Genomic DNA, 20,619 nt, shown 5'->3' with positions numbered 1-20,619 from the left:
CCGTTTAAAACCATTACCCCTTGCCCCATTGCTGCAGGCGCTGGTAGAAAGTCTTGCTCTTCCTCATAAGTCCCCTTTAAGCATTGAAAGGCCACAAAAAGGTCTCCCAAGAGACTCCTCTTTCCAGGCTGAACAACCCCAGTTTTCTCAGTCTTTCTTCACAGGAAAGGTGTTCCATCCCTCTGATAACTTTTGTGACCCTCCTTTGGACCCGCTCCAACAGGTCCATGTCTGTCTTGTGCAACTGGCTACGACTGGCTTTCCGGGCTGCAAGCACACATTGCTGCCTCATGTCTAATTTTCATCCCCTGGTACCCCCAAGTCCTCTGCAGGGCTGCTCTCAATCCCTTCGTCTTCCCGTCTGTATTGATACTGGGGCTTGACCCAACCCAAGGTGCAGGACCTTGCACTCGGCCTTGTTGGCTTTCACGAGGTTTGCATGGGCCCACTCCTCAAGCCTGTCATGGTCCCCCTCGTTGCTACCCCTTCCCTCACGCAAATCAGCTGCACCGCTCAGTACCAGTACATACAGGTTTGGTAGCTGCACATTCTAGCATGTAGAATTTAAAGGGACACAGTCAAATGCATGAGACTGCATTTTTACAGAGTGAAATTCTCACATTAACTACACAAAACTTTCCACTTTCATAGCTCATAAGCAAACAGAAAAGATTAGGTAAGAAACACCTCCATTCATGTATCTATTTGGTAGCGGCACCTCACCTGCAGCCAGTGTCACTGACAGCAATTGCACTTTCCTCATGCACCAGCATGACCACATCACTCATGCACTGTTCTGGAGAGAGCAAGCATGCACGCTCTTCCCCAGGCTCTGCAAGAGGGTGCACACAGCCATAACAAAGCTGCAACCAGAGAGGCAACAAGCAGGCATGTGCATACAGAGGAAAGAGAAGCCGAAGGGGACTAGCTTCACTGCTGTTTAATATTATTCTGAATTCCACCAAATAGCCTCGTAAACTTCCAGTGAGGGAGCAATAATTAAAGAGGTTTTAGTACCAGGATGTAAATTCAGTTTAAAAAAGTGACCGTGTCCCTTTAAATATTGACTTCACTTTGGCAATTTCAGAACTATTTTGCTGCTAACTGCAACAGTAAGAAGCTATAGGTTTTTCAAACATAGATTTCACAAAACAGATCCTTGGCAATATGATGCTAAAAAATTAAATAAATAAGGTGCTCATTTCTAGCAGTTACCTGATTCCCCTTATTACATAAGGTTTTCAAACAATGAAAATTACCTGTCCAGAATATCAGTGTCATGTTACATATCCTATGAAAACCATATTAAATATTGATTAGTGAAACAGTCAGTAGTATACAAACCAGTCAAAGTCTTTCACAGTTTTGAAACTTTTGTAGTTAGAAGACACTAAACAACAGGAAGGAGGGATGAGGGAAAACATCAACACAAGTCAAGGCTAAGCACCAAATCCCAGTCAAATGTAGTAAGAAAAAAAGGCTTCAAAACAACCCACTATGCATTGTTAGTCAGATGTAGTTAATCGTAACTTTTGAGTGTTACAAATGGCTTCTGAGAAGATAAATTCATTAAATTCACTTTCCTCCTTCTTAGCAATTCTACAAGTAGGATGAAAAATCATGAGGAAGTATGGGACTCTTGTTTCCTGAACCAAATAAAACTGAATTCACAAAAGCTAAAAATTAGCAATCAAGAGTAAAGAAAGCTCAACAAAAGTACTTTCAGCGAAAAAAGAAAAAAAAAAAAAAAACAGAAAGGGGGAAGAGTGTTGTATTACTAAACTATATTCAATAAGGGTGGCAGTTCACAAGTACTGTATTATTAAAAAGTGAGCTTATGAGACATACTGAGCTTTCTGCTCAACAGTTTTGGAAAATGCTACATTTGCATAGTGTTCTTCACACAGCGGTCTGTCAAAACCTCAAGAGAATGGTACCAAATGAATTTCTGACAAACTCAATCAGAAGAAGTAGGGGAGAAAAATGTGACCTAGAAAACATCTAGACCATAGGTGATTACTCCTTTCTGAATGCAAAGGTATTTGGTATTTCAGTTATGCTGTTTAATTAAACTTACAGCATATTTTACAGTGTGTTAAATTAAAGTTCTGCCACCTACCTTTCTGTAACAGATGTTACTATGTATTCAGTCACAGGAAATATTTCAGAGTAACAGTAAAGAGCAGATGTGTAACCAATTGCTGTTTTATTCAGCTACAACAGAGAAATGGCACCAAAAGTGCACACACTGGTCTTACTAGACTTAAAAATTCGCTGCAGCAGTCAACTAATTCTACTTGCCTACTTCTACTCTTGAACATGGAACAAGCAGGCTGCTGAAAGAATACCTGGGGTATGCATGCTGCTGAAGCCAGGGACAAAATCTGTTTTAAGAAGCATCAGAGCACAGACAGAATGGCTACAGTATTGCATTTCCTTTTTTCCTTTTTTTTTTTTTTTGTTCAAGACAACACACAAGTCTGGAAAGGGAAAGCATCAGGAAGTTTAAGCAACATCTCTTACTCAAGATCTCCCTGCTCCATTTTGTTTAGAGTTTAGCAATAGCAATACTTACTATTTAGAGGATTGTTTAAAAACAAAACAAAACAAAACCAGGAACAATTTTACTCTATTTGTGTGCTCTTAAATCTTGTCTCAGGTCTTTCATTTTCAAACATGGTTCAGAAGAAAATTTCAGTAGATACTACATAAGAAACCGAGGCTTTTTACAATAATAACTTGTCCTGTGCAACATTAAAACCTTAAGATACAAAGATGCCAATTAACATGGGGGGGGGGGGTTTTCACAAAGAGGGGAGGGAAAGGAGAAAGAAAAAAGAACAATTACAGTTATTAAGTCCTTAATTACATGTAACTGGATTTGACAGCATTAGTCATGAGCTAAGGGAATTTAAGTATCAAAGTACGCCACTACATTCTTTATTAATATGCAAAGAAATCAACTTTAAAGGAGTAAAACTTCCATTTGAGGTCTTCAGTGAACCATGTTTCAAGGATGCTGTACATTCAAGTACCATTAATTCAATGCAAGCTCCAAGAATACAGCACACCTGAGAAAGATTAGGCTAAACAGACTTCTTTGTATGACTAGTTGTTTTTCTAAAGAGAAATATTTTGGAAACAAAACCATTCCAGATCATCACAGATAATGCTAGAACCACTGGTAAGTGTGCTCAAACCTTATGAAAGCCATTCAAGCATTATAACATTAATTTTTTTTCTAAATTTAGTGCAGCATACTTTCAAAGAAAACTGGACGTTCCTCAACATGTAAGAGAGGAAAGCATCCACCACTGAAAAGGTGACAAGCTCCCTTCGACCGAAAGCATAGTAAAGAAGCTTCACCAATGAATTTTAGGTATGTTATACAGCTGGAAATCACAATAAGAGCTTTAATACATTAGTAAGTACCTGCTCTGAGCAAGCTTCTAACACCATCATCGAAGCATAAGTAAGCCCGGTTCTGCTGTTGGCAAGCTTCAATTTTGCTAATTCAACTATGTCACCAAATGCTGCAACCACACCAAAATGCAGCGCAGACCTAGCCTGCCAAACAGTCTACTTAAAGCAAGAAATTATACTCTCAACCATGCAGACTTATTTTAACTAATATTAAACAAAAATAATTATCAAACTTGGATATTTTTTTTTTTAAATTTAGAATGTAGAAGAAACCTGCCTGAGTCCACTAATGAGCATCAGACCATGACCTGTTACAGGAAATCACTGATGTCCTGAAAGCATACAGCTTTCCTTTGTGCTCTGTGCCACCTATGCTCACTGAGCGTGCTCACTGTTTCAACTAGTTTAAATGGTACACAGTACAATATGATCTTACATTTAACACTAGTTAGTTACCTATAAGTATATATTATACCTTGTTTTATTAATAGGTATTGATAAGCTGACTTCATTGAAGAGTTCAACAGACAGCATCAGGTCCTGCTAAATTACTTACTGCTGGCTAAATCCTAAAACATGTTTGAAGGCTTCTCCATTTCCTTAGCTGTTTCACAGACATTTTTGCTCCCATTCCTGTATTAGCAAATCCCTAATAGCTTAGAAGCAGTCTATATGCATGCACCGGTATGCAAATTCGAGACCTGAGTGTGAGGAATCCTAAGGAAGTTCAAGAGCAAAGGTGGTTTAACCAGGTATTTGTTTAAGGAAGCACTGCACCACATTCAGAGGCCAGAATCCTACTGTGCTAGCCTCTAAACAAACGATATTTAGGTACTTATTACCAATATACTAGATAAATTGCTATTATGCTTTTACGCAAGCAGAGTGACCTCTAATGTCATTGTTCTTCATCTGGGAACATATTACTTGCTACTAAATTAGAATCCTTTGCTGCTTAAAGCATCAACAAAAGCAAGTAACTTTGACACTAACTGTAATACATTTAGCAAGCTTTTCTGAGGCACCAATAAATATCCTTTGTACAGCACATTCTTCAAACATTTCCTCATATGGCATACCACAGAGAACTAACAAATCCTCCAACAGCACGTGTAACAGCGCTGCAAGTACCCAGTCCTTCCATCTTGAAACACTGAGACATTCTCAAAATAGTCAGTGGGTATTACTCAAGGATAAGAAAATAACAAATCACTCTCATTTGTAAGGAGACCATCCCAATTCCTGTCCATTCCTCAGTGGTCACTTGTAGAGTAGTAACAAACTCTCCCTGCAGAGGTCTGAAGTGGTGGCCTCCATAACAAGCCCCTCACCCTAGCCTTCACCTCACAAAACAAGCTACTAGTCTTAGCTCCTAGACCTAAAAATTCCATGACATAAAATGATCCAAATCTCATCTCAAATGTATAAAATGCAATACCAGTTACCTTCGCCTTACTTGACATATACTAGTTCTGGCTTGCAACTTCTGGATTTTGTAGAAGTAAGCTCTTCTTTTAAGACACTATCACCACACTCAATATTTCTCCCATGACTGTACCAACAGTCTCAAGCACTTCAGTCCACACAGGAGACTGCATCCTTTAAACAAGTCCTAAATTTAAAAGAAAGATGGTGGAAGGGCATGTCTACATTAGAGGGACAGTGTCGTCTTAGAAAGAGTTACCTTGAGATTTAACATGGTAAACCTAGTTTAGAGACAAGTGTACATGTAAACCACTAGTATTTAAAAACAAAACAAAACAAAAACCCCAAACAACCCACCACCACATTACAGCAGCCTCTGCCTTAAATTCTAATGTTTGGTGCAGGCACCTTTTCTTATAATAATTGCCCAAGTCCACAACACACAAAGCTACATTTAAAGTTATTACAAGACACATTAGGGCTCACACACACACACAAGATCATATCTAATGTAACCTACTCATTAGAAAACATACTTGAGGATCTTGAGGTTACCAGCTTACTTTCAGAAATATCACATAAGAAACACCAACAGCAGGCTTGCTTGGAAAACAGTTTCAGAAATTTGCTCAAGGAGAAATATACTGCTGTGATGTTGCAAAATGGGTGCCTGAACAATAGACGTTTGTACACTTTCAAGGTGTACTCAATGACACTGAATCACTTCAAAGCTGTTCCACCAGTTCTTTACATAAATCTTCCATGAGTTACTGTTATAGAAGGCATACTTTAAAACACTATAACGAAAGAAACTTTGACAAGCTAGAAGATGTAACAAGAGGAATAAAAACACGTGTAGAAGTTTCTCTTTTCTTGCAAACACCAAGGTGTCCTTGAAGAACTGTTCAATGCTTAAGTTGAAAAAGTTTTCCTCGTGTTTGCATAAGCACAGTCTTTTTATTTAATTTCCTTCTACAAATGGAACCTAACATCTACTCAACCTCTAAATACATTAAGCATGTTAATTCTTCCTTCAATCTTGTTTTTGCCATTTAGCATTACATTTTCACCATATTTAGACAGAAATACTGCAAATGGCTCTTTACAGAGCATCTCGGATGGTTCCAAGCCATCCTCCCACTGCCAAAGGCCAGATCTACCCCATCCCACCACAAACAGCACTTCCCTTCCTCAAGCAGTCTTGCCCCACTTCAGGGGAATTTTTGCATTTCATTTTTACCCCATTTGTACACGCGTCAGCGGACCTGAGCTCGGTCTGTAATGAGGTACTACACTTGGCTTGTCCTCAGGATACGCAGCAGCACATAAAGTTAGCGCGCACAGCCTCCTCAGCAGGCACCCTCGGCTCTGCTGCCTGCAGACCTGGAAGCATCCCTGCAGCCTCGGGCTGGAGGCGTTCGGAAAAAAAAGCTTTAAAAAAATCTGCCAACCCGTAGAAGAAGAAGAAGAGCAGCTTATTTTCAGTTATTTCAGGTTTTAAGAAAGAACGTGCAAGTCATTTCACGCGTAAATGAAGCGGAACAGGACGGGCTCGGGGGGTGCCGAGGCCAGCGCCCCGCTTTACGCCACGGGCCTGGCGAGGCGGCGACACCGCGCCGGTAGCGCCCGCAGCCCGCGGCCCCTCGCTTCCCCCGAGACCCCCGGCCCGGCCCTTCCCTTCCCCCGCGGCTTCCCCGGCGCCGGGCCGGGCCCGCAGCCCCTCGGGGAGGAGCCACCGCCGGCGGGGGGGTCTCGGCGGACGGGAAGATGGCGGAGGGTCCGTGCCCTGCTGTGGGGAGCGGGGCGCCGCAGCCCCTCGCACTCACCTGTCAGCCACAGCCGCGGCGGCGGGCGTGGAGGGGCCGGACCGCAGACGGCGGGGGAAGGAGGAGGAGGAGGAGGAGAAGGAGAAGGAGGAAGGCGGAAGGGGGAGACGGGAGGGGCAGTGGCGGCAGCGACGAGCCCGGCGCCGCGCTCCGGCAGCGACGCGCCTCTCCGGTGAGGGGCCCTCGCGGCGACATCCGGCGGCGGGCGGAAGCGGCGGGCGGACCCCGATCGCCGCCATGGCGACGAGACGGGGCGGGCGATGTTCGCCGCCAGCCCAGCCGAGCCGAGCCCCCCGCCCGGGACGGCCGCCGGAGCGGGGCACGGCAGCCGATCTGGGGGAACGCCGCCAGTCCCAGGCCAGACCGGGCCCCGAGGCGAGCGGCGTGCGTCGTCAGCCTCACCGGGCTGCGTTTGGCCCGAGCTGCGGCAGCGGGCGCGGTCCGGGCCCGCTGCCGGAGCGTGGCGCCAGCAGGCACCCCCCGGGGCAGCGGGCCCCGACGGGCCGCTGGGAACGGGGACAAGGGGCTGCGCTGCCACCGCCCGGCGCATCGATGCTCGCCCTCAGCCCTGCCCCGCCTCGGTGCCAACTTAATGCTGAGAGCCAAAAAGCTGCGTTGTGTTCCCTCCCGATACCCGATGGGACTGCGGGGGGCTGACAAGGGAGGCGACACTTTCCTGAAACGCCAGAGGAATTCCTTATTTTTTAATACAGAGTATCTAGAAAACACCGAATCTGGACTTTTCCTGCTGCACCCGCAGACTATAGGACAGAAACAGTGAATCAAAGCTAAGCGCTACATTCCATGAGAAGGCTGTTCACTTTGAAGCTTACAACACATAATTGAAATGGGATTAATTCCTTTCCTTATTAACACTTAGAAGAAACCTTCACGTAAAATTCTTATTCATTGTAGCAGATTGTGAAAGTCAAAAGAGGCCTTGCCTAATTATTTTCTCTCTTCCTGCTGATTATCTAGCTGCCTCAGAAGAGGTCTGTGAAAAGGCCACAAGAAATGAGCCTCGGAGTGAAGGCTAAAAATATTACATTTTCTTTTCATGTGCTTCCCAGCTACAAGTATGCCTGCCATCCTCGTTTGTCTTCATTTTCCTCTCTACCTCCTTTTGTGCAGTCGTGTCTTAATTGTGGCTGTATTAACACAGTCAAACATACTGTGTTTTACGTATTTACTAGCATCTTTGTCATCACTGGAGTTCAGTCTACAAGATAACCAGCATAACTGGGTGAGACCTTGCGGTAACTCTAGCCTTTTTCCTTCTTCAAAGCCCCCCAGAGAAGAAAGGAAGGGAGCAAAAGGAATAACTAAATGGCTTTAAAGAGAGGACAAGGGGGGAAACAGAACAGGCAAAAGAAGATGGATAAGAGGTAGAACAGAGTTGCCTGGGAAGAAGCCTGAACACGACCAAATGCCACTGTCTGTTGCTCTGAATACTCTTTATGGTTGGTGCAGTTGCAGTTATCTCAGCCATCTTAGCCAAGTCACAACTCCAGTTCTCAGCCATTCAGCTCCTAACTAAACATTTGTTTAAGCCTCATTATTCTGACCAAAATTAATTTAATCCTAACATAATTCTACTGTACTATAACAGTTTTAGCAATTTAGCAATAAGTATCAAGGAAAAGCAAGAGCAGAAGAATCCACATTTGAGATCTCTCTGGGAAAACACTCAGTAACTTTCTTATCCTTTGGAGCAGCTCACTCTGTAGCAGCAGCAGGCAAATGCAGAGATCACCATTTTTTTCCTGAAGAAGAAATACAAAATAACTGCAGTAAGGAAAGACAGGTTTAAACAACTTTTCCCCTGATAAAGGGTGACTCTGACCTGAAAGTTAACAGGCCTTGTATGGATGCAGTTACTTTTTCATGAGAAAAGAACAGCAAGCGGCCTGTTGTCGCTCTTTCCCTGTTACTGGTTTGATTTTGTCATGGCACTACACAGGTAGCAGGTGCAGTGTAACGTATAGGAGCAAGTGCAGAACAAAAGACTGCACCTACTTTTCACAAACTACTTGTTTTAAAATGAGATGCACAGAGACCAATACAGGAGCCTAAGGAAATGGGGCAGTACTAGTTAGCACCTTATCAACAGCTAAGAAGCTTTTTAAATAAGCATTACAGTAAACAGAGTGACAAAAGTTAGATTGTCCTGGGCATCATCACCCAGACCATCTGCAGCCCTTCTTTTCACCGGTGGCTGGACTTGAGGAGACAAGAGACAAGGCTTAGGAAACCAGCAACAGAACAGAGGAATAGTTGAATCCCTCAAATCAAGATTTTCCAAACTTGTAAAAGTAGCAGGACAAGGCAGAGCTGCCTGTCCAGAGCCCAAACCAAAAGAAAAATAGATCTAGAGAGCAGGACTGAAGTGTTATTTCTTCTTTCATATAAGAAACCTCCCAATAACTCCTTCCTAAATCGAGGAAAACTACTCAGTTTCCGACAAAATTAATCATCACCTTATGGTGTACAAAAACATTTGGAAGCCATCCATCATAGCACTCATTCCATCACACTTGAGATAGCAAAACTAAATGCAAATACAACATCCTACTTATATATTTGGCATACATGTATTTCGTTTTTACTACAAAGCCATCTGTCTTCTCTTAAGCGAGCTGAAGCCAACCCACTTTCCTGAAATAGGCCTTTTAAGGAAGAAGGGTCAAGCGACCAACAGCAGATTAGTTAGGACTGGGATGGATTTACCTCCCAATTCAGATAAAACCCAGGCAGTTGTTTGCTCTACACATAAGTGTATCACTTAGACAAATGATTTTTGAAGAGCTATGACTCCAGGGCAGGAGCAGTCTTCTGAGAAGGATTCTTCAGGGAGACGGGGAACAAGGATAGCTCTATGGCAGAGAAGGGTGAGCTGGAGGCCTTAAATATCAGAACATGTGAACAGGAAGCCAGGCTGAATGTGAAGGGTGGGAAATAACAAGCTTAATCTTCCTTGGCAAAGCTGAAGACTGAGGAGAGGTGTGTCTTGAGTCTATGTGTTCTAGGCTGCGGGCAAATCCCACGTTTGGTGTTTACTTCATCCTGTGGTTTGCCATCTTCTTGTTTAACTTGCTGGAGAATTAAGGTATTTTTCTCCAGTTTGGTGAGGGTTGCATGTCCCTCTGCCTTAGCAGATACCTGTCATGGTTCAGCCCCATTGGCAACTAAACACCATGCAGCCGGTCGCTCACTCCCCCCACCCCTGTGGGATGGGGGAGAGAATCAGAAGAGCAAAAGCAAAAAACCTGTGGGTTGAGGTAAGAACAGTTTAATAATTAAAATAAAGTAATAATAATTATGATGATAATTATGATGATAATAATAATGATAATATAATAAAAAGGAAAAGGGAAAAAAGCCAAAGCACAAACGACACAACCGCTCACCACCTGCCAAACGATGCTGCTGGTCCCCGAGCCGTGATTGCTGCCTCCCTCCCCCGGCCAGCCCCTCCCAGTTACATACTGGGCATGACATTACATGATGTGGAATATCCCTTTGGCCAGTTTCAATCCACTCTCTTAGCTGTGCCCCCTCCCCTCCCGGCTTCTTGTGCACCCGGCAGAGCATGGGAAGCCAGAAAAGTCCTTGACTAGTACAAGCACTACCCAGCAACAACCAAAACATCTGTGTGTTATCTCAACATTGTTTTCATGCTAAGTCCAAATCACAGCACTATGGCAGCTGCAGTGAAGAAAATTAACTCTACCCCAGATAAACCCATGACAACTGCAAAATTCTGTCAGTGATTTGCAGCTGGCTGGACTTTCAGGTGAAATGAGAGACTTCCCAGTGGTGACAAGAAACTGCTTTTCCCTTGTTAGCAGAGTGTTTGGAAACAGTCAGCAGACTTCAGGAGAGGCATAAATTAAATCAAGTCTCAGAGAAATGTGTATGTGATTTCAGACATGCTTCTGTTTACGCGGGGTGGAGAGAAAGTTCTGAGGTCTCAGTGAAATTCACAACATCATAAAAATGAGGATACTTTTTTTTCAGCACAGACAGCTTGTTTGAATGTACAGGGCAGGTCTGGAGGGGAGCAAGAGAGAAGATGATACAGGTGACGTTAAACAGCTGATCCTGAAAGTGTCTTTGGTTAAAGGCTTGGGAGGTCTCTCCCTTGACTGTTTTGTGCGAAGCGTTTATTTTGGTGCTCTCATCCTTTTCGGCTGCCTTTTTACCTCACGCATCGCTCCAGGTGAAGTGCTTTGTTTTTCTGCCCAAGACAGGAACTACAGTTGTTTCTGGCAGTCAGGTTCTAAAGTGCCTGTATGGAAGTTCTCAATAGTTATTACTAGGAAAACAAAAATCTCTTCTATTTTCCCCATAATGTACAGGGACATTGTCCCTATACATCCCTCCACTGTGTAGCCTGAACGTCACTGCATACATCTGCTCCTTGGTGTATGTCATGTGTCAGCTGTGCCCCATCTACCGACCCAGCTCTGCTTTTCAGGGTAGCAGTTTCTGTTCCAACAGAGCTTCACTCTCAGGAGGGTTGGTTGTTAACTCTGTTGTCTTCATATGCGATGCTGGTTTGTACATCCACCTCAGTAGTTAGAGTATTTTTCATAGATTTGTGTATTTGGTTACATGAGGAGAATGATAGAAGAAAAATTTGATGGACTTTTTTCATTTGGAACAATTAAACTAGCTAGTGATGGGTATGGTGATGGGTGTTCTCAGTATTTCTACAAAGCTCAATGTCCAGTTACTGTGTTTTCATGCTAAACGGTGACTCAGAAAAAAAAGTAATCTTTGTACATTTTAGTCCTTTCTCAGAGTCCATTATTATTAATGTTCTTGTGATAATGAATATTACATTTGTAATGTATTAATGAATAATACAATATTAATGTTCTTGTGTTTTCTGTGATTAAAGGGATATGCAGCAGCTGGCATATTCTGTGTTTGTTTTGATTTTTTAAACTCTTGCTCTCTGCTGGTTTCAAGTGGCTTCTGCTCAGCACACCTCCTGCCTTTACTCTCCCTTCATCAAGCTCTGCACAGGGGGAACTCCTGTGAGATACCCCATTTGTAAGATATTAACTGTCAGTTTGAACCTTGTGTTCTCCTAATGACATCTCTCGATGAAAGGCTGGCTGTCCCAATCACAGGAAAAATCAAACCAGACTGAAATGCTAGAATGTGAGCTAAGAGGCAATCAGAAAGGGTGATACCTGCAAGGCAGCATGTGAAACATCATTTCTAGTCCTTTTATGGAATTGAACCAAAAATCCCAATCTACAGACAGGGAATAAACCAGCAAAAGAAGTCTTGTTCAGAAGCTACTCAACTCTGCTGGTGTGAATTTTCTAGAGGCTGGTATTGAAGTTCCTCTGCCTTTAGACTGGGCATCTGTGCACACCTAGAACTACCCTGTCTGAGCAGTGTGTCATGATGTCCGACCTACACTTGGTTCCCATCCAGAAACTGGGTGTTTCTTTCTCTGTCGCGTAAGAACTTAATGAATTAGGCCCGTGTCAGAGCTTGACTACCACAGTAACTGACTTCTGCAAACTGCAGCTGTCGGTGAAGGTGGGGGGACAACTGGCCAGCATTCCCCACCTCTGAGCATGCCAGGGGCTGGGATCTGTATGGCACATGCTCAGCCTCTGCAATTCAAGGGATGCTACTATAGAACAAAAAGAAACGTCCAAAATTAAATGTGCTACGGAGACTGCCAAAAAGCCCTGCGACCCTGTGCTCTCGTGGTGATGGCATCTGCCTGCAAGGGGGCTCCCAGACTGATCAGGAATTCAGTCCCGGAACCGTTTGCCACAAACACAGGCACATTTGGCGGAGACGGCGCTTGGGTGCGGCCCTCGGGTTCTCCTGGGTGGGTGAAAAGACGAGAGGCAGAACGGTAGCAACACCCACACCTCCGGATTACCGGGGGAAGACAAAGGCGCCTGCCACCTTTGCAAGCCGCAGCCACAGCACGTTGCAAGGCAGCTCGCTCCCCGGGCGAAGGCCTGGGGGCCGCTCTCCGGCGGGGCGGGGCGGGGCGGCTCGGGGCCCGGCCTGCACCGCCCCGGCCGGCGTACAGCCCCGCCCCGCCCCGCCCAACCCGCCCGCCTCCGCCGTGCGCCGGCGCGCCCCGCCACATCCCCGGAACCAGCGGGCCTTGAGGGGAGGCTCGGCAGGGCTTCAGCGGTGGCGGAGGGCGTCCCGGACCGCGCCTCACCGTCGGACGGGCGCCCGCGCCGAGGCTCCCAGACCCTCGGCTGCCGCACCCTCGGCTGCCGCCCTCCCGCGCGGAGGCGGGCGCGGCTTCCCCGCTCCCGTTGGCTAGCTCGCCGCTATCCCGTCTCCCTATTGGCCAGCGCCTCCGCCTATCTGTGTTGCGGTTGGCTGCGCCCTCGCCTCTCCCCTCTGTCAGCGTTAGTCTCGCCTCCTGAGCGGCTAACGTCACTGCAGTGGGGCGATCGGGCGATACGGTGACGTGAGTGCTTGGGGGCGCTGCCATTGGCGGCGGCGGGGTGACGGGCGATGTGGCGCGTGCTGCGCCGGGCCGTTGCTGTGGGCCCCTGTGGAGCCGCCGTCCCTGAGTGGAGCTGGTGCCGCCGTCGCTGCTGCCAGCCGCTCGCCTCAGCCGCCGGCCGGAGCGGGGGGAAGGCCCGGGCCCAGAGGTGAGGCGAGGAGCGAGGGCCGAGGGCCGCCCCCCGGCGGGGGGCTGCGGAGGGGAGCGGGCTCGGCGGAGCGGGTGGCTGCGGGGGAGCGGCGAGCCCGGGGGCCGCCTGGAGCCCACCCGGCAGCGAACCCGCCACGGCGGGGTTTGGGCCTTGGTTTGGGCTGCGTGCCCTGCTGGGGGAATCCCTGTCACCCAGTGCTTACCGGGGGCGGGGGGGGATGCGCCTGCACGTGCTGCCTGGCGTGGGAAACGTAACGCAGCGTGAGTGCGGGAGCGTGCGGAGGCTGCGGGGCCGGGCAAGGTTTCCGTTCGTGCTGGGTGAAATTTGGAATTGGGTTTCTTATACCACCGGCCCGCCAAAGTGTTACGCTTGGCCCGTCTGTCCTGAAGCAGCTGCTGTGCGGAGTCTCAGAGAAACAACCCAAACCTTTCCAGCACCGTCACATCCCGTCGCAACACTTGGCCCTGCGGGTAGGACGCTTCAGAAATCCAAAACCATGTAAAACTCCCAAAATATAATTGGTGCACAGTTTACACTGTGTAATAAAGCCTAGCCATTTGATTATTTGTCACACTCTGCCCAGAACCTTATAGACCAAATTACTCTTCTTTTTGTTTTGTTTTTTTTTTTAGTACAACATTTGCTACCATCACGATGCCTGAAGTAAACACAGATCACCTGGATGAGCAGCAGGTGCAGCTCTTGGCAGAGATGTGTATCCTTATCGACGAAAATGATAATAAGATTGGGGCGGATACCAAAAAAAACTGTCACTTGAACGAAAATATTGACAAAGGTACAGCTTGGTTACCTTCTAATTCAACTGTTAAGTTGCTTGAATATTTTCAGAAATGTAGTTGTGATTAAATTAAAGCCTTGATCTCAGGTGGGTATCGATCAAACCAGTGCAAGTACTTCCCCACCCCCCTATCCAGCTTACAGTATCTAATTTTAAAAATACTGCAGTGTGGGGGAACACACAATTGGAGGCAGTAGCAAAGGACAGAAATGTGTGATTGTGGATATAAGCTGTATGCCTTGATAAATATTTTTAATCACATTTTTATGATAAAATGGTATTATAGTATAGATTCCTGATTTATGTAGCTTTTTCTAAAGAATGCCACTTGCTTCTTCGCTGAGTTCTTTTCAACTACAAGAGACTTTGATTTTTAAGCAGTTCACAGAGAGTTCTACTTCAGATACTAATAGAAAGGAGTTTTTTTTTTAAATGTTGTCATTCTGACTGATTGTGGGTTTTATTTGAGGTTGGTCAGATTTGTGAATCTCTCACAGTAGTTTGCGATCTCCTTTTCCATACTTAGGGGAAGCACCTTCCCGAAGAGTGAGGAATAACAAATTCAAAAGATGCAGAAAACAGCAGTTGTACTGTTTTTGAGGAAGTTTGTCCTTCTGCAATTCCTGAAATTCTTGAAATTCCATACAGCTTTTCAGGAATTTTTGAGTCATCTCTTTTCGATAGTAACTTTATGGATACTGAGCCCTCCTTAGAAGCTTGCCCAAATGTGCACCTTCAGGATGGTGAACTGACTGAGTTTAGTAGAATTCTTCTGTTGCATTGTTGTTCTTAGCACTTTTCTAATTTCATAATGTTTTGCATAAGCTGACATAGAAATCTCAATTATAACTGAGGTTTTTATCAAATCTTTGTTTTTTGACATATATTAATTTTAAATTAGATTACCCAAAAATGAGGCCATTCTAAGCCCTTAAACTGTCTTAATAAGTTTTTTCTCCTCTGTTCAATAGTTCTCTATGGTGATTTGTTTTTATTATTATTATTTTTAGGTTTACTGCACCGAGCTTTCAGTGTTTTCTTATTTAATACAGAAAATAAACTGTTGCTGCAGCAGAGGTCAAATGCAAAAATTACATTTCCAGGTTAGTACTGAAAGACATGGTATTTATCAAAATGTTTTATTTAAATCGGTATTTAAAAAAATAAGCCAGTCTAATCTTGCAGTATAACTTATTCTGAAGTTCTAGAATTTACTGCTTTGGAGAGGAGATACTTCTAAATACTTTTAAGAGTTCAAGATGTACATATCTTGTGGATGAAGTACAGTAATGGGAACAGATTGTTCCCGGACGTGTTTGATCCTCTTTATGCAAGTGCTGAGTGTGTGTTTTTTACCTCCTCTGCTGCGAGACGTATTTATTAGAGATGAAGAAATTGCTCTGGTAGCTGTGGAGGGTGTTCTGAGTCCACTGGTAGAGACGCGCAGTTGATGTACAGCAGAGCCCTGTTGCTTGGGAAGCAGTTGCACTGTGCTTCAGTGAGATACAGAATCATAGAATCATTAAGGTTGGAAAAGACCTCTAGGATCATCAAGTCCAATCACCAACCCAGCACCCCCGTGCCTCCTAAACCATGCCCTGAAGTCCCACATCTACATGTTTTTTGAACACCCCTGAGGATGGTGACTCAACCACCTCCCTGGGCAGCCTGTTCCAATGTTTGACAACCCTTTCGGTGAAGAAGTTTTTCCTAATGTCCAACCTAAGCTTCCCCTGGTGCAGCTTGAGGCCATTTCCTCTCGTCCTATCGCTTGTTACTAGGGAGAAGAGACTGACCCCCACCTCACTGCACCCTCCTTTCAGGTAGCTGTAGAGAGCAATAAGGTCTCCCCTCAGCCTCTTCTTCTCCACACGAAACAACCCCAATTCCCTCAGCCGCTCCTCATAAGACTTGTTCTCTCGACCCTTCACCAACTTCGTTGCCCTTCTCTGGACACGCTCCAGCACCTCAATGTCCTTGTAGTGAGGGGCCCAAAACTGAACACAGTACTCGAGGTGTGGCCTCACCAGTGCTGAGTACAGGGGCACCGTCACCTCCCTGCTCCTGCTGGCCACACTATTCCTGATACAAGCCCAGATGCCATTGGCCTTCGTGGCCACCTGGGCACACTGCTGGCTCATGTTCAGCCGGCTGTCAACCAACACCCGCAGGTTCTTCTCTGCTGGGATAAAAGGTTGGCCAATCACAGTTATTCTACATAACTCATAAGTAATTTTTAATATACCTGAAGTGGGTTATAGGGGATCTGTCCTTTGAAGACAAACATTAGCTACTTATTTAATTCTACTAATTGTCAGCTGGTCTTGAAGCTCTGGGAATATTTTCAATATTCAGTTGCATATAAACCCCCCAAAGTAATTTTAATTAACATTTGCAGGATAAACAACACCTTTATAAACTGGCTGTCTAGCTAGATGCTGTCTTGGGTATGAGAAGGTGTGTGTTCACGCATATCAAACACTAACCTGCAAAGAAGTACTTGGTAGAGGCAAGTCCTGGTGCAAAATATGTAAAGAAGAATAGAAGGTGAAAATGCCCTCCTTCCTCTCTGACCCGTCTCTACAAAAGAGAAACAAGGTTGCGACACAGAGTAACTGTCCTACATCTCTGGGTTCTTGCTTTGGGGTTTTTTGGGGGGGTTTTGCAATGCTTTGTACATGTCAAAAATGTACTGATCCAAGCCTCTTGCAGATTGTTTTACCAACACTTGTTGCAGCCATCCTCTGAGCCATCCGCTAGAACTGGAAGAAAATAATGCCATTGGTGTTCGGAGAGCAGCACAGAGACGGCTGAAAGCAGAGTTAGGAATTCCCATGGAGCAGGTAAAGGAAGGAGGGAGAAACAGGACTTCTTGCCAGTGTTTGCCAATTTACACACTAACTGCATCTGGCAGAGAAGGTCAGCCTGAAACCCAAAAATGAATTTAACTTTGAAGATGTAGAGAATGTAGTGAATTTGAGACCTCTTCACCCATATTCCAGAGGCTCAGAAGTTATTATCACTGAATGGTATTTTAGAGTATTCTGCTGCACGTACTAACAGAGAGCTGAAGAGTGCATCGCACAGCGGTGAGGAATGCATTCACTCAGGTCTGACTGTGGGTGCCCACGTTTTCCATCTGGGTAGGCTGTCCTCCCTGCCCAGGGGAAGGCAACATGCCGTCCATCCTCCGGGCCGATGGCAGAGCACTGCAGGCGCTCTGTCCGGCCGGTGCTCCCGGAGGGCATCGCTGTCGGCTGCCGCCCGCATCCATGTACAGGTCCCTCTGCAATCCCAGGTTTCCTATGGGAAGTAGGGTGGCCTGGGCATGTGGTGTTCCCTCCAGAGCAATCACACGGCCCGCTTCTGGTACCTTCCTTTCTGGTGGCCGTTTGGGAGCGCGCAGAGATAATTCAGTCAGCCGCTGGCTGAATTATGCTTGTGGTCAGAATCTCCTTCCAGGTTTTGTAAGTAATTACATTTGTGTGATGGGCCACGGGAGCAGCAGTGTGCTATGGGAAACACCATGGTTAGGTCATCCCTGGAATTAATTACCTGGTCTGCATAGGTGCCTGGTAGATGAGGGTTACACGTGCTCTGTCGGTATGCGGTTCTGGCCTTGGCTTTAAGTAACCCTTGGGAGATGAGGGCTAGGTGCAAGTGCTTGTGTTCATCAGGGCTGCAGAAAGTGTGCCTTAAGGTCTGGTAAATGTTATTTAAAACTCACTATATAGAAGAAATCTACTCAAAATATCAGAGGGTGAGTCTGACTAGAGGAATGCTGTCATCGAAGTGCAATAGATTTTTTTTTTTAATAGTAATTCTTTATGCAGAAGTACATTGCAGTTGTGCACCTGGGGGAAAAACAATTTTTCAGGAAGAGGGTAATAGCTGATAATTCTTCTGTTATGCCAGCAGTGCAATTATTCTGGTTTGGCACCGGTTCTGACAAGTGTTCTGGTTGTAGGTAACTCCAGAAGAAATCTCCTACCTGACACGAATTCACTACAAGGCCAAGTCTGATGGGATCTGGGGCGAACACGAGATAGACTACATCTTATTTGTGCAGAAGGACGTAGCGCTGAATCCTGACCCTAATGAGATCCAAAGCTACTGCTACGTGACACAGAAAGAACTGAAACAGCTCTTGGACAAAGCCGCCAAAAATGAAGTTAAGATTACTCCATGGTTTAAGCTAATTGCAGAGACCTTTCTTTTTAAGTGGTGGGATAACTTATCTAACTTGAACAAATTTGTTGATCATGAAAAAATACACAGAATGTAAAAAATAGCTGGGGTAGAAGATGCTGAAAGCTAGCAGTGGCGTGTGGTCTCATTAATGCTATGGTAATCCATGACTCTCGAGTGCAGGAAAGTGTTCCATCTGGAGCATGTTTAATAAGTAATTCCGTACAGAGGTGGTTGTAGCCCATGTTTTACCTTCTCTCTTTACCTCCGCTTCCCCCCAGCCTGGTTCCTCTTGGGTGAGTTAAGCTTGATCTCATGTAAAATGGGTAACGGTAACAGAAGCCCCCAGGTTCTTCTTTCTCCATTACCCCCGTGATGTGGGAGACCCTCAGTGTGTCTGTGTGTGCACGCGCCCAGTTTGCTCTGACTTCCGTGCGTGCGTACATGTGCTGGCAAGGCAGTTTAGGCGCCTCCCGTCCAGCGTGCTCCGTAGAGCTGGTACAGCGATTCCCAGCCATACAGGACTATGCCTTCTAAAACGGAGATTGCAAGAGGTTGAGCTCTGCATTGATATTGAGAAGACTAGTTGCCTGAAGAAAAAACCCAAGTAGTTCAAAGTAATCAGGATGATTTTAATTGCAGAAAGCAAATCTCTCCAGCTACTGTACTCTAACCAAATACACAAAAGCTGAAGTTAATTGGACTGTCAGTGTGTACTGCATTTCCCTTTGAAGTGCTGCACTGCATGTCATAGCTTTAGATAATAAACATCGGGGGCTTTGCTTGGTTTTTTGCCCACCGCCCTTTTCTGGGTAGTTGATGACCAAGTACTGGACAGCTCTTCTAAAAAAAAAAAAAAAGTAGTAAATTACACGCAGTGTAAATGGTACCTATCTAATCTGGGAAGTAGGCTGCCTTTGGAGAAGGGCTACTCATTAAATGGCTCTTCTCTGTCTCCCAAAAAACAAAGGCATTTTTTTCCTACAACATCTACTGTAATAGTCATTCCTGGACAACTCAAACCCCTTGAACTCCAGAATTCAGGACTGACAATTTATGGGCTTACACCAGGTCTTAATTTCAGTTAATGAGAAATTGTACCCTAGCATAAGAGCCGGTCCTTTTTGATGTTGCTGTCAATTTCCAGTACCAAGAGTAAAATGGAAGGCTTTTTTTTAATAAGACAAATAATCAAGGGTGTCTCAGTTTGATGTAGTTTTTTGGGTTTGTTTGGGATTTTTTTCCCCCAAAAAAAGGTTAGTTGGGGTTTCTTAGCAGACTACTCCATCTAGATTTCATAAGCTAACTTCTCCCAGAGGCATCTTGATGAAGCAGGGTGTTGTTCGTGCCACTTCTTGCACTAAAGCAGGGCTGTCACTAGCCAGTGTCTGGTTTCAAGGTGACACTAAATTTTTCCAGTGGTTAACATGTTTCTCCTCCCCATCACCACTGTGGCTGCAGGACTGAACCTTCCTGTGCCAGCACCTCCAGTGGTTCAACACTCACAGGTTGTAGAGCCAAGTTCGTTGTACCTTGACCTGATGTATTGTCTCGAAGCAAGTAACGGTGAGAGATCAGTAACAGCTCTCCTGAACTCAGTGCAACGTTACCCAAGTAATGTATTTGAGTCCTTTTTAAATATTTAAAATACAAGATTATCTGTAAAATTATGATTAAAATACCCGACCTAAAACCTTGGACTGTTGTTTTCTTTCCAGGCTTTGAGGCACCTGGAGAATAATCTCTGTCACTACTATGCTATAAACAACAACACGCCTGTTAACCGTCACTGAGGCAGCGGGGCTGAGGGAAGCAGGGCATAGATTTATTTTTACAAAGTTCCACTTTTCTAGTCCAGTGGCCAGCTCAGAGCAAGAGCTGACAAAGCACATCCCTGCAGTAGAAATAATGTGCATAAGGAAGCTGAAAACAAGGTTCTGCCAAACGGTTCTTCAAAATCCCTTGAAAGTTCTGACACTGAAGTTTTTCTTGACATGGAACTCCTTTGCAGCATTACCATAGGTTTTTAATACCAAATTTATTACATGAAGTAGATGAGGGAAGCAAGATGGATTTACACATCACACTGCAATGCGCTACAGCTGACATCTGAACATTCTTCTTACCCTGTTGTATTTAAAAATAGTTTAAAAAAAATGAATGGTTCTTCCCCCTTACCTTTTTGGGGTTTTGTTTTTAACATGCGTATTTCATTGGATTCCAGTTTAATCTTAAAAATTGTGCATTTTAAGTGTATTGTTCGGGCAACATGTTTATAATGCATAGCTTTACTAACCTCTAG

The 20,619-nt window shown here is 45.1% G+C and overlaps 2 protein-coding genes across 6 annotated transcripts in view; one reads left to right on the top strand and one right to left on the bottom strand.

Annotated features, from left to right (window-relative positions):
* The window catches only part of WDR37 (WD repeat domain 37), a 50,284-nt gene extending 43,417 nt beyond the window's left edge, over positions 1-6,867 (bottom strand). The window contains exons 1-2 of one of the 2 annotated variants that reach the window (XM_075082405.1): positions 6,675-6,867; positions 1,260-1,291 (exon numbers count right to left, since the gene is read on the bottom strand). The gene's annotated coding sequence lies outside the window, so the exon portion shown is untranslated. The remainder of the gene's footprint in view (positions 1-1,259; positions 1,292-6,674) is intronic. The other variant, XM_075082406.1, reaches the window with a different exon arrangement.
* A 5,941-nt stretch (positions 6,868-12,808) lies between these two features.
* IDI1 (isopentenyl-diphosphate delta isomerase 1) lies at positions 12,809-20,010 on the top strand. Of its 4 annotated transcripts, none has more exons than XM_075082409.1 (6): positions 13,104-13,327; positions 13,723-13,800; positions 13,963-14,126; positions 15,140-15,232; positions 16,842-16,972; positions 18,097-20,010. In XM_075082409.1, exons 1-6 carry the CDS (start codon positions 13,188-13,190, stop codon positions 18,412-18,414), a joined length of 924 nt encoding a protein of 307 aa, XP_074938510.1. In that variant the 5' UTR covers positions 13,104-13,187; the 3' UTR covers positions 18,415-20,010. The 4 variants fall into 4 exon arrangements, with proteins under 4 accessions (XP_074938511.1, XP_074938510.1, XP_074938509.1 ...); XM_075082408.1 differs by having other exon boundaries at positions 13,720-13,800; XM_075082411.1 differs by having other exon boundaries at positions 13,169-13,327; positions 13,692-13,800.
* Positions 20,011-20,619: the final 609 nt, after the last annotated feature.

This window comes from Phalacrocorax aristotelis, chromosome 2 (assembly GCF_949628215.1).
Source record: "Phalacrocorax aristotelis chromosome 2, bGulAri2.1, whole genome shotgun sequence".
NCBI lineage: Eukaryota > Metazoa > Chordata > Aves > Suliformes > Phalacrocoracidae > Phalacrocorax > Phalacrocorax aristotelis.
Note: the sequence above shows the minus strand (reverse complement) of the source record. Positions and strands in the feature narration are given on the sequence as shown.